Genomic DNA, 14491 nt, shown 5'->3' with positions numbered 1-14491 from the left:
GTATAGAGTTAAGCCCAATACGGGTCAGCAAACTCGAATGAAAAGACGACCCAATTATTTTACGACGGAGTAACGGAGGCAGAACGGAAGGGAAACACAAACAAGGATTTCAAAAATTTAAGACGTAAACTGAGGAAGGCACAACAAACAGCAGTGGGAAGTAGAAGGAGAGAAGCAGCAGCGCTACATCACGAGAATGACTACACCATTGGGATGGCAACAATTAACGTACGAGGTCTGGCAACTCATTTGAAGCATCTAGGAGCTAAACTGCAAGGATTAAAGGAGATGCAGAGACGAGGAAAGAGAGACTTCATTTTCCTGCAAGAAACGCACCTGAACACGGAAGAGCATGAGGAGGCAGGCGCACAAGTAGTCGCAATGTGGGGATTCAAGCATCAGATGGCGGCAAACCACACATTCTGGGCGTCCGGAACGACACGAAAAGCGGGGGTGGCAATCGTGCTGAACCCATACGGAGCGGTAAGCCATCCACAACCGTGGGGACAAGAATATTGGAGCGAGCACTAAGTAATGATCACCGGAATCATAGGAGGACGGGAATTCGTCATGATCAACGTATATGCACCGTCCGACCCTGGACAGAGTCACATTTTTCAGGACACTGGTTAATCTCAAGTTGCCGCCTGGCGCAGTGGTACTGTGTGGCGGTGACTTTAATTGTGTGACGGACCGGCAGGTCGATAGAATTGGAGGAGGAAAGTCCGAAGAAGCGGGTGTCAAAGTGTTGATGGGTTTTATAGAGCAAAATGACCTAATGGACACCGGTTTCTGCAATTTGCCGACGAAAGTAAGCAGGAATGACATAGTGGAATACGCGAATTTACACCACACTCACCGACACAAGTCGGCGAGAGGAGTAATCGGATCATCGAGACTGGACAGGTGGTATATCTCCGTCAACTCGAAGAAGCTAATCAGGGGGCAGACGACAGAGGAATCACCATGGGGGCCGATCACAGGGAAGTACTTCTAGAGCTGCACCCACCACTGGGGAAGCAACGTGTCAAGAAGAGGGCAATCATTTATCCTGCACCAGCGCATGTGCAAGCGGCCACACGGAGCCTACTCACTACCCGGCTTCAAGAATTTCACGAACAAATGAAGGACTTCGACACTAAGCAGCTGATAACCGAGTGGGACACATTCAAAAGATCAAGAGAGAAATTGCGCAGCTCAAGAAGACAGCAAGACGGAGAATGAACAACGGGTTCAGGCAAAGAATCAAAAGGATTAAAAAACACCTTGTCCAATGTGGATATACACAGCGAGCAAGCGACGAAACCAGGGCTGCCTTGCTAGTCAAACTGAACCAAGTGCAAGAAGCGCGACGAGCCTTACGCAGAAGAGTCATTGTGACCAAAAGCGTGTGGAGCTCAAAGGCATCCACACGGCATTTCTTTCGCCGCATCTGTACGAAAATCGGCGATAATACAATCCCAACACTGGTTAGCAGAGTGCAGGGGTCACAGGTCGAGCGACATGACAAGCCAAACTTGTTAGCCGAAAGCTGGGAATCGATCTTTAAAGGCAAAATCGCGGCGCCGGAAAGCATACCAGCGTATGTGGACAGGTTAGCGAAGAGATGGGGGGAATCCGATCTAGCCGACATTGATACCGCGTTTACAGAAACAGAGGTCGAGGCTGCAATTAAAAGATGCAAACGAGGCAAGGCATGCGGCCCAGATGAACTAGGAAATAAGTGGTACAGGGACAACATGAGCGACCTCGTGCCGATACTAACAAAACTATTTAACATCTGCATGACGGAGGGCACAACACCGGCGTCCTTTGATGAAGCGCACATCTTTAGTATTAGCAAGGGGGGGCGATACAAGCAACCCGCTGAACTACAGGCCCATTGCTTTGCTGAATACGGACTATAAAATTTTCACGAGAATACTGGCATGGAGAGTACGACGTCACATAACAAAGCTAGTTCACGAAAACCAATCTGGCTTCATCCCAGGACGGAACATACATGCAAACATTGACTTATACGAAGCGGCCAAGATCGTTTGTAGCTCAAACGAGGGGTTGGAACAAGCCCAAGTGCTCATGCTGGACTTTGTGAAGGCATACGACTCACTGGATAGAACCTTCCTGATGGAGGTGCTGAAACGAAAGCGGTTCCCGCCTAAATTCTGTGCTATTGTACAGGCAATCCACAGTAAAACAGCAGTCAAGTTCATGGCCAATGGAGAATTATCGAGATCAGTGAACGTTACAAGCGGCATCCGTCAAGGATGCCCTTTAGCCCCATTACTCTTTATCATTGCAGTGGACCTATTATATGACGAAATCGAAATGACGACTACAATACGAGGAATACGGCTAGACGAGGAACGCGATCTGAAGGTAGCAGGGTACGCAGATGATACCGCAATATATATTGCTAGCTCACGGATGCAGCCTGACGCTGTGAGGGCGGTCAGACGGTTTTCGGATGTGTCGGGGCTCCTGCTCAATATCAACAAATCAGCAGCGGTCCGGCTCGCTAGTCCAGAGAGCAACGCGGCAGTGGACACTTTCTGTCACACAGCAGAAGGCATGGAGGAGGAGTCATTGACTGTACCAGATGCGGACGAGGTACGATACCTGGGGCATTACGTAGGGCCCGGCGATATGACGGGAACCGCATGGAAGAAGGCCTTTCAGGCGATTAAGGTCAGACTAGCTCTGGTTGAGGTAAAGACTAACACAGTTGAGCAGAGAGCGAAGATAGCGGCGGCAATAATTGTTCCCAAGCTGCTCTACATTGCACGACACGCTTGGCCTACACAGGAGTTGGGAACAGAGGCCGATCTGCGAATAAGGAATTTCGTATGGAACGGGAATTTCTCAGCTCCAGACGCTCCTCCAATAGGGTGGATCAAAAGAGATCTGGCAGAGCTACACACAAAGCACGGGGGTCTAGGCATACCAAACATTTGGATCGAGTTAATGGCGATGAGTGCATCGATGGTGGGAGAATGGGGATTAGCAGAACAAATACAAACACAACGAGTAGGTGAAATATTACAGACCAACGGGCAAGGATCAGCCACGCATCTTGCCACCTCCACCAAGGTGCCGAAGGAGGGGATCAGAGGAACTATCTGGAAACAGGACGGCCGTGGGCGGAGTGGTGGATGGCCGGTAAAGGCCCGACGATTACCACGACAAGAGGGGACGCAGAGGAAATACGGACCCGACTTAGGCCTCGACACGGGTTGAGAACACGATGGACGAGCGATGGTCTGACAATACAATGTACAGGGACAGTTAGAGCAAAGATGACGGCCATGGTAACCAAAAAAAAGGAACTCTATGGCGACTTCCTGCATGATGGGATACCACAGATCGAATTGTCATCAGTGTAGTTGTGGGATGACAAGGGCAGAAGGAAGACGTGGAACGACTACCGAAAACTGATCAAATCGGAAAAGAGGAAACACATTGCGGATCTGTGCGAGATTAACAGAGCCGAGAATGGCGTGATGACCTTCAGACCCAAGGTCTCCGTACTGACTGATACGGGGGGACATGCGGTCCTTTTTCACGAGGTATGTATGAACCTGATCGCGAACTACCCGGAGCTAGCGGGTAAGCAGGAGGAGGTGGGTGTACTACGGGTACATCACCGGCTGGAGGACAACCATCACATACTCGAGGTGGACCAAGTCGACAACAACAAGATCATACACACGTGGCCGACACGCCTGGACTCGCTGGACCGGAGCGCAGAAGGCTTAAGGATGGACCAGACAGCGGCCCGGCTGTTGCATGTGGAGGTTCACACAGTATGGGTAACACCACATCCATGGATAGCGCGAATGAGACCGCTGTGGGCAGGTCGACGACGGTGGCGACAACGGCGAAAATAGTATAAAAGACTTATGTGCGAGCGTAAGACACATATCGCTGAACTTGAAAGCAAAAAGATCCAAGCTTGCTGGGAAAAGAGGCATTCAGATATTGCGAGGGCGCTCACTAAGCTTACTTGGGAGCGAATTTCAGCGATGAGTGGAGGCTCTGCATACCAAATACAGAACGTGCGGAAACTAAAACTACACAGACTCAAGCTATGGGCCGAACCCGAACTAGGTTTCCGTTGTCTGGGACCTCAGTGTCGAGATAGCGACACGGAAGGAGTCGTACATCTGGTGTGGAAGTGTCAGGACGCGCAAGCACACTGGAGGGCATGGCTTAAGCGATGGGACACAGAGTATGCATACGGCGCAGAGGTGAGCGTCGCCAAACTAATGGCGATTTTCTCTTTCCAAATGGAGAAAGTACCGCGCTGGCTGTGTAAATGGGCATCAGACCACAATATCGCGGAATGGGACGTGTTGGAAAGGGTAGCACAGGACTTATGGGAGGCAGGATGTGCCGTGATGCTAACAGCGATATGGAGATGGAACGTAGGCAGAAAGCATGACACCGTAAGGAGCCGCTGTGCGGTGGATGAACATGCAAGTGAAGCCATACATCAGGTGACAGAAGCCATGCAGCGATACCGGCTCACCTATTATCCAAATCAATGATCAAGCTGGAGATAGCGGAGACTATCCTGATACGGTGGAAACAGACAGAGCGAGAGGAGATGCTTGAACAACCAGAGTACAACCAAAGATTGGGGTTCTTCGACGGTGGATCAAGAGGCAATCCAGGGGCTGGTGGGAGTGGCAGTGTGGTCATACAACTAGGAGGACACGCAACGCAGCTTAAACCGGTATGGGCGGCAGCGACGGCTCTGGGGAGAAAGGAGACAACCAACAACGTGGCAGAATTTGTGGGCCTCCACAGACTACTAAAGCGGGCGGTGGAGAGCGACTGGTTTGGCATCAACATAGTGGGAGACAGCGCGCTGATTGTGGGCATGATGGAGCACAGGAGGCCGCCAAAGGCGAAGAAGCTGCAATACTGGTATTGCGAGACGCGCAGGATGGCGGATTTATGCGCCGTACGCAGTTGGCGTCACCACTATCGCCGACATAACAAGATGGCCGACTGGCTGGCCAACCAGGCCATGGACACAGGCAGAAGTTTGGTGTGGACGGAGCAAATAACGGGAAGAGAGAGCAGACCGAAAGACGGTGTGCTAAAACTAATGATAGCGGACGTGGAGCAGTGGACAAAGGAATCCTCAGCTCGCCGAGCAGAGTAGAGAAGCAGGCAGGGCAGGCAAGAAACGAAAGAGGTGTGACGTTATCTAGACCGGCCGGTGGATACCTGGAAGTAGAGTAGTGACTTGCAGGAATGGTTATTAGAGTTCGGTACCACCAGGTGCTGTAGCACAATATACCTCACCCCTTATTCAACTTGCGCAAAAACAATTTTAAGTACCGGTAGGCGACAATTTACTCGGGGATAAATGAATTTAATCGGGTCATGGACAAACACAGATTACTCGGAAATTAAGTATGCAGATTGAATCTGCTCCGCTTGAGAGTTTTTGTGGGTAGATTACATGCAATACTAGTTCGAGCTGAAACTATGACTTGAGGTTTTTCTAAAACTTAGGTATAAAACCTCAAGAATCAGACTAAAACATCGGTGAAATAGCTATTTAGGGGGCAGGAATGGTTTTCGAGTGCACTTTGGTCGATTATCGAGAGCTACAAAATCGTCAAGTCTTAGCACGTGCTGACGCCCAAAAATGAAAGTGTCAGTCTTTGCCGCTGCGGCAACCTTGTCACAAATTAAAACCCACTTAAATAAATTTAACAAGTAGATAGCGAAGCTGATATGCCCTATGCAGAATAATAATAGAATGTTGATTAGTACTACAAGGCAACGAGCAGTGAATAATTAACTGGGAGCGCAGCTTGTCGACAAGATTCTACCTTAAAGGTCCCATAACATTCTGGTGCGTCCTCGACATTGCCATTGGACCACGTTCGGCACCTCAAGCATACTTTGCACTCGATAATCCATCAAAAAGCACCTGAAAACCATCTCGTTTCCTATTTGGGAGCGAAGTCGAACCATGCGAAACCTGTAAGGTTTGCACAAATTGGTAGGAAAATAAGCTCTACTCATTTGAAAGCTGTACTGAATCGATACCTACTATTGGTGTGTGCTCGAATTAATTCCTGTAGGTATACTGACGTAGCACTACTGTACCTGGATAAAATAGGTAGCAGCTATATGTACCGTAAGAAAGGCCCGACATCGCTTTAATGCGTTTGTCGTGTACCCCGGTTAAAGCCTACAGTACCTTAGGGGCTGTCTATTCCACGAGATCAACTTATTCAAATCTGTTTCGTTTGATTCGCTATCCTGCTACATGTACTTATTCTCAAATGAAACAGAGCCTAAGGCTTACTTAAAGTGATTATTAGCATTCAAATGGTCTGGCTATAAACCTAAGTGGAAGAGGCTCGCACAGTATGATTGGTCGCAATTATCTACCAAGTACGGTACGAGGCAGTCACTGCCTTGACTGAATCGAGAGGATACATGCCACTCTGCTGCACAAGAGCCGTTCAAGGATTCATTTGCCATGTCATGGGGATCCTGATTCAGGATTCCTGAATCACGGAAGCTGCTTGAAGGTATCCGTTGCCTAACACCCGCAACACTGTAAACTCTCAGGAGCGGGAGCATTTATCCACAACAAATCTGCTCCTTCAAAATTCCGGAAGTGCTCGTCGCGCAATGATCCGGGGCATTCAATTTGTTAATACATGACAGTTTTTTTATCCATCTCGCAAATATCTACCAATTAAACGGTTAGAGAACCCCTCTCGTACTTAGATGAGCCACGAATATGGGCTCCCCGATTTTTGATGGAGCAGGTTTTATGTGGATAGACCCGACGCTTGGATTCAGTAGATCCGCTCAGTCATCTTATTACGGTACATACAAATGGCTCCTTACCGGTATTTACATGTAATATTACTCAACATGTTCTGTACCTAATAAGATGACTGAGCGGATCTACTGAATCCAACATGTATTGTGGTTTTCATCCATTTTGGCAAAGCGGATGATCCGAGATCCACTATATCGGATCCGATTTGCTAAACGCCGTCGGAATAGAAAGTAGGGGTAAGGTAAGATTGCTATCTCGGGCCGGATATGTCGATGGGCACTTCGAATTAAAGGGGAAGTGCCAGAATTGCCGTCTTTGGACGGCATAAGTGATCTGCCCAAACTAATTTGCTAGAACACTTCCAGTCTAACCGCCATAGGAGAATTATAGCACCCTTTTACTCGGCAATCGCGCTACAGTATGCATACGTTTAGTGTTTATCTCTTCCTCAATAAGTAAAGCTGAGTTGTGGGTGGTAAGGTCGTCTGGAGATGACGTCGCCCTCATCATTAAGACCTTAAGTGGGTCACATATAGCTAATTCAAGCCTTATTACCCAGCACCCTGCCCAACTTATTTAAATCGGGCCCCGAGATAACACAGCAAATCGGGCGGCAAAATTGATGAAAACCACAATACCAAGCCTGTTTGTATGGCATCGTGCCTTGTTTGACGTGCCATTGGCACGTCAAACAAGGTAAAATTAAATGCACATCTCCCACGCCCAGCTTCAGTTTGTCCCTTCGACGGACGTGGTGCCCCGTCAACTTGGTCAAGAGCTGCCGACGGTGGATCGTGCCTCGATGTGATCCTGCTATAAATAAATCTGACTGGTGATCTACCACTGGTACATGTGTATTATTAAATAAAGTACTGTACCAGTGGTGGACCATTTCTAAATACAAATCATGGACGTGGACGCTCTCTTGTGAAGGCGTCATTCCTCTGTTGCAGGACCAGATACGCGTCTGTCTCTCGGTCTGCCGCAGGATTCATGCCACGTGAACGTTTTCGGTGCTTCGACAACTTTTTACAGTCGCGACGATGTCGCCGACGAAATCCAAAGAGGCAAAACCTGTCAATGTCGTTCCAAGGCAATGCGAGTCAAGATGACATTGTTTGCTGACCCTTCCAGTCCTAGCTCCACAACTTCCATTGTGCAATTTGCTCTGTTATCCCCACCCACTCCTCCTCACTCCGTCCACGATGAACTTTCGTGCTCTGTTCGCTGCCACCGTTGCTGCCCTCGTCGGCTCCACTTCCGCCACCACGTGCACCACCTCGCAGCAGACCGTAGCGTACGTGGCGCTCGTAAGCATCCTCTCGGACACGTCGTTTAATCAGTGCTCGACGGACTCCGGCTACTCGATGCTGACGGCCACCTCGCTGCCCACGACGGAGCAGTACAAGCTCATGTGCGCGTCGACGGCGTGCAAGACGATGATCAACAAGATCGTGTCGCTCAACGCTCCCGACTGCGAGCTGACGGTGCCAACTAGTGGCCTGGTACTCAACGTGTACTCGTACGCGAACGGGTTCTCGTCTACGTGTGCGTCGCTATGAGTGGACTTGACTCAGCGCGCTCAGCCGCTGAGTCAGCGTCCATTGGCCGTATCATCTTGTCTTTCATCGACGATTAGGCTTTGTTCTCCGCGTCTGTTGCTATTACTGTAATAGTGTAGCAGCTGCGGTATAAAGCTATTTGAATAAAAATTCTTGTATGCCATACTTGTTGCTGTAGCTCGGGTGCGTTGTTTGTTCAATGCAGACACTGCGTTACAAGCTGCAATGTAATGTAGGATGATAATGTTGCATGGGACCTGAATATAGTAGCCCTGAACAGCGAAAATCCCGATATCGAATAGTAGATTGGCACGGAAAGAACGGATAGTGTACCGTGCGACCTGAATTCTCGTCCTAGCATACACGTTCGAAGACGAGTGTTGTTCAGGAAATACTACAATACAGTACTGCACCCCGTTTTCGCCTGCAAATAAATCAGATTTTAGCTTACAAATTAACCCTTTAACTACCAGACCATTTTTACGGAAAGAGATAATTTCCAATACAAAAAAGGATGGAATTCAACACTTGAAAAAAAGGATGCTTTTCAATAGTGAAAAGGTGGTATTAATGTACTTTGTCCCGTTTATTTGTATTACAGCTGTGTGTGTTACAACATATTGATATTTTAAGACATCCTAGTATGACACGAGACGGCACATTCACCAACAGGCGCTGAACCGCAGTCATGAGCGACGATAAACAAGATCCAGAGGTCTCAACGCCTGAGGATGATACTGCTAGCGTCGCACATAGTTCCTTCCGGTTTATCTCAACACATTTTACGGAAGGTGCAGCTGTTACAGCGCTACACAGTGCTGATACAACTGAATACAGCCATCTACGCACGTATGGACCGACAGAACGTCGCAAGAGTGTCTACACTTGCATTTTGAATGAGGCGTGCTCTCGTCGTCTACGGATCCTTAAGATTTCATAGTTCTGCTCTACCGATTCCACAACGACTTCTTCATGCGAAGCTAGAGCTAGTAATACCCATAGCCAGTCGCTAACGCACCGAAAGAGATCTGGTATTGACATGCAGATAAAACTAGAGGTGGATAGCATTCTTCAAGGTGGCGCAGGTCCAAAACGATGCATAGTTTTACTACAGAAGAAGTATAAACTTGACCCAACCATGTTGGCAAACCAAACAACTTCCAGTTCAAGACAGCGACGAAAACATCAGGTTGAGAAATTTGCCTCGTCGCGTTGTGGATTGACAATATTCGGTTGGGCCAAAAGGTGTCTACAACTGGGCGGTTGAGCTCAACAATGGAGCGAGGCAATTGTTGGACGTGGATCAATTTCCTGCGCTGATTAACAAATTCATCACGAAGGGCTTAACGTTACAGCGTATCGTTTATTGTCGAGGCGTGACGCACGACAATGTGGTGATAACCATAGTAGTTTCTAATACCACCTGTTCTGCATAATACATACAGAAGTATCGATTTCCATCCAATGGAAATTGTGTTGAAAAGCATCCGATTTTGTATAGCAGATAAGCCGCACCCCCATTTTTAGGGGTCCACAGAGTCCTCTACTAGAACCAATGAAAGCATGGAATTTTGAATTTTTGAACCAATCGCGAGAGCGCAGGAAAGAGCCGCAACCTCTTACAGCAAAATCCCCCTCAAATTTGCATTACCTCATTCTCCACCCCATGGACGAAGCGGAGATTCTGTGCGGTTGGTGCGGAGCACCTGTGTGTGACTGGAAACGGTACGGCTTCGAGCTTCAAGAGGCCGGGTGTCGCCTCCAAGTCAAGCTGTCGCGGAGACGGCGAGGGAACCGTGCTGTCCGCCAGGCACTGTGCCGATTGTATCTGTACTTGACAAGTGGAAGCATGCAAGGGGACGTTCCCGAGTGTGTCAAACGACAATTGCACACAGTTTGGTCGGGACGCCAAGAAGGTAAATATTATTATCAAGATGAAGGTAGCGTTAGTGATTCTACGCCTGTGATTGACTTATTGGTTCGTTTCCGTGTAAATGCTATAGGGGCATCGGTCATCGCGCTGCAAACCGCGTCCAGCGCATCGCGAACTCCGCGCGAACGCGCTTTGAAGACGTCTTGGTAATGGAATGCGCTAAAACACTCTACGTGAAACCCACGTTCACATTTGGTGCATCCATATCTTGCTTTTTTTACATCCCTCTAAGACTGCACAGATAGCACGTGAGCTTGCCGTTGCTGTGCTTGGTCGTGTTGGGTGTGATAATATGCAACGACGCGTCCGCTCCCACAACGTCATCCACGGTTTCGTGCTGGCGTTTCTTCTTGCGTCGAAGTTGTTGACGCCGAAGCGCTTTCTCATTGCGCGTCAGAGTGTCCGTGTGGTGTAGCGGGATCAGCAAAATCTGCGAGATTGCCAGATCCAACTTACCAACTGCGCCCAGACACCGACTAACGGAGGGGGTCCCCCGATGATCCGTGTTCTGCTGAACTTTCCTCACCTTGTGTACCCGTCGGTAGGGCGGGATCTTGCTCTCTCGGTAACTTCCGAAGAGTTCAAGTGGTGAAGCTTGAGTGGCTTGGCGAGACGTGGGGATGGGGTGGAGCAGCAGTGGAAAATCTTCACTCTGCGTCCGTGGTTTGTGTCGAATCCTAAGCGAATATTCGAGCTTATGGATCCGGGGCCTAGATCGTGGATCTGGCCGTAGGGTTGCCTTGCGGGTGTGTACCCTTGCCTTTGTAGTTCCTTTGCGTCGTACTTGCCGCCTCCTGTGACGGGATCTTGAGAGTTGAGAACCTCTAGGGTGTAACCGACCAAGTAGTAATTCGGTTAACCTGTTGGATCTGCACGTGTATAGGAAAGCTCACTAGGTTGTAGGATCTGGCCAATGTATTATCCAGTTATCGCTACCAACACTAGATTCGCAATTCCTAACCTTCACGGAGCTCGTACGGCCAATGTAGTTCCGGTTCTTGAGGGCAAGAAGGCACTTGCGTGTTACTGTGCAAATTGAGGACTTTATTTAATGAGTTAGTCCCTAGGGACGAAGTATACACGAAACTTGTCCGGGCCAACGCTCATCTCCGCTACGAATGTTCTGCGAGACCAAATCCAATCCCCGTCGAAACGCTATACGTAGTTGATCTCCACTTGATGATCCCGTTACGATTCCGTGCCCACTTGTTCTCTAGTTCGTGATCTTGATTACTCCAAAATGATACCTGATGCTTGGCGGGCGATGTAGACGCTGTCCTTGTCCAGGGCCCAATGTTCACTCCTGTTACGGCGATCGCCCGAGGCCAAATTCAACCCCCGAGACGACTACAGGTCACTTGCCCTCCACAGTGCAAATTGAGGACTGTATTGATATTTAAGCCTATACCTGCCTGGTTTTCTACCTTCTATGTCTTTCATCTGCTAAATCCCTTACCAGGCTCGGCTGCATGTCCCTTCTTCCCTTGACCCATCATCCCAGCTGTGTTATCTTCAGATCCACCGGATCCATGACGTAATCATCATGGTCACCCTATTATGGGTACACTCATCCGGATCCAGGTCGCTTGGATCCACCTCACTGTAATTGTACACTCGCCGTGGATCCGAGCTCTCCGATCATCCAACATCATCTTGCAACCGTCTGTGATCTCCATTGTCCCACGAAAGTTCCAGATCCACTGCATCCCTCATCCCTGTACCCTGGATCCAGGTCCTTCTATGCAAGATCCTCCCTCCTTGGACCCGAACTCGGAAGTATGGGATCCGGGGTACCTCGCGGTGGATCTTGACTCCTCATTAGCCGTGGCTACTAGATCCATCTTTAGAGGGCACCGACCATCCTTCCTTCATAGGATCCACACCCGATCCACTCTTGTATAGTATATCCCATATCCATTTAAGTGAATCCAGGTAAGGGTGGATCCGAGGTAAGTCTTGGTGAATCTTGCCTTCTCGTACATCGCTCATACCAGATCCATCGTCATTTCATACGGGGTGCTGCTCGTCATGGCTAATCCACCACCGGCAACTTGCATCCGTGCCACCAACCCAAATCCTCTCTAATCACTTGAAATTGTCACCGATTCGGGATAGTGACCCGCGTCAGGCCCATTCTCTTATTCCTGAGAAGCACTTCACCACAATCGCTTCCTGTACGTTGTCGGCGCTGCGCAACAGCGTCACGGCGTGCATTACCAGCATCCACAACCGCTTTCTCCCCTTCGCGACACATGTCTCCCGCCAAGCGTACCGGCAAATCGTCGGGCAAGGCCCCATCCACCACCCCTCCGGTCAGTCCGTCTTCTATGTAGCCCACCGATCTGCGGGTCCTAGCCCAGGCTCTTTCCGATCAGGTGCAAACCCTGACGGCGGAGCTCCAGACGGCTCAAGATGCCCAAGACCAAGCTGCGTCTCTGCACACTACCCAACTTCAGACCTTGCGAGCCCAAATCCATGACCAGGCTATGGAGATCCAGGAGTGAGAGCACCGTGCGGCCTCTCGGTCGCAGGACCTGCGACTCTTGTTGGCTGATCAGGCGGTCGAGATCCGCGACCTGACCGGACGGCTGGATCGCGCCTCCCGTCAGCGAGATGTCATGCGGGATGACAACGACCATCTCCTTTGGGAGATGGCGCTCGCTGGATCTGAGATCCACCAGCTCCAATCCCGGATACACGACCTCGAGCGGGATCTGGAGGATTCCCAGTCTGCTGGGGCAGCTGCGGATGCGAGCTTGGACCGGCTCCGTGACGAGTTGCGTCTGACCCAGGAGGAGGTGGTGACCAACGACTATGTGGGATCCACTCATGGCAGATCCGCCTTAGGGTCGGCGCGTGGAGGGTCCCCCGCGCCAAATCCACCTCCCTCATCGCCGGATGTAGCCCTGGCTCAACTCTCTGAAGAGTTGCAAGACACCAAGGAGTCGCTCGAGAAAGCGTCTGCCGGACGAGATTACGCGCTCGAGGAATTCGTGCGCATGACTCAATTGCGCGACGAGATCCAAGCGAAGCTGGCGGACAGCGAGCTCCAGTGGGACAAGGCGGCTACCGAGTGGGCGGCTGCCAAGCGTGCACAAACAGAGCTGGAATTCAAGCTTCGCCGCACGAGTACGTGGATCCTCTTTTAGTCCTTGCTAGTAACCCCATATTCACTCGTTATTGTCCATCCAGGTGACAAATTGAAAGAAGCCGATGCGACCGCCGCGAAACTCCGGGATCAACTCGCTGCAGCCCAAACTCAGCAGCAACAGCTGGTCCTGGAGCGCGATCGTGGCTTATCGGAGCGGGATTTGGCTCGTCGACGACTGGCGCTGGTGACAGCTGCCGTGTCGGATTCCCTTCCTCCCTTGTCGGGACCTTCTCGTGCTGCCAGCGTCTCTGCTCCTCTCCCATCTGTAAGTGGGGCAAATCCATCAGTTGCGAAACGTCCGCGTAGTGCGTCTCCCGCTCCTAGCACCGGATCCCCCCGTCCCCATAAGCATGCTCGAGCTTCCCCGAAAGCCAAACCCAAAACGACTCCGGTCTCTAAAACGGCTTCGCAAGCGGGATCCACCTCTGCGTCCAAGGCGGGATCCACATCCGCGTCCAAGACTTCCGCTTCCCCCTCGAAGTCGGGTGCAGGATCCAAGTCTGTATCCACCGCTAGATCCAAATCTACCTCGGTGTCCAAGACTGGATCTGCCACTACGTCCAAGTCTGGATCTGGACCCCAGACTGGGTCTACGTCGTCCAAGACTGGATCCGTTGCTACGTCCAAAGCGGGAGTGGGATCCAAGGCGGGATCTACGGCCGTATCCAAACCGGGATCGGCGTCCAAGACGGGATCCACCGCTGGTCCTTCGGTGACGACGTCCGCCGTTCCCCAGCCCGCTTCCATCAGCCCTTCGCCGGCCCGTACTGGACCCGGGAAGGGGAAGGCCAAACGTGTCATTCCCCCTGGATGTGGACTTGGCAGCTCGGAGGACGAGGAGGATGACGAATCCGACTGGTCCGACGGCTCAGGACCTCCTATCCGGCCGTCATCGAAGCGTACGTCGTCCTCCGGCCCGTATCCCTTCACTCTGGGCGATGAGGACGATGACGACGACGACGACGATGAAAGTCCGGAGGATTCGGAGGAGGCTCGAGCCGCTGAGGATGCCTTGGAGGAAGACA

At 50.6% G+C, this 14491-nt stretch overlaps 1 protein-coding gene across 1 annotated transcript; it reads left to right on the top strand.

Annotated features, from left to right (window-relative positions):
* Positions 1 to 7936: 7936 nt before the first annotated feature.
* Positions 7937 to 8559, top strand: PITG_12551 (elicitin precursor (INF1); the record flags this gene model as incomplete). The annotated part of the gene is made up of 1 exon (XM_002900382.1): positions 7937 to 8559. The coding sequence occupies one exon, from the start codon at positions 8026 to 8028 to the stop codon at positions 8380 to 8382; it is 357 nt and encodes a 118-aa protein (XP_002900428.1).
* Positions 8560 to 14491: the final 5932 nt, after the last annotated feature.

Source organism: Phytophthora infestans, genomic scaffold (assembly GCF_000142945.1).
Source record: "Phytophthora infestans T30-4 supercont1.26 genomic scaffold, whole genome shotgun sequence".
NCBI lineage: Eukaryota > Oomycota > Peronosporomycetes > Peronosporales > Peronosporaceae > Phytophthora > Phytophthora infestans.
This window is presented reverse-complemented; position numbering and strand designations above follow the sequence as displayed.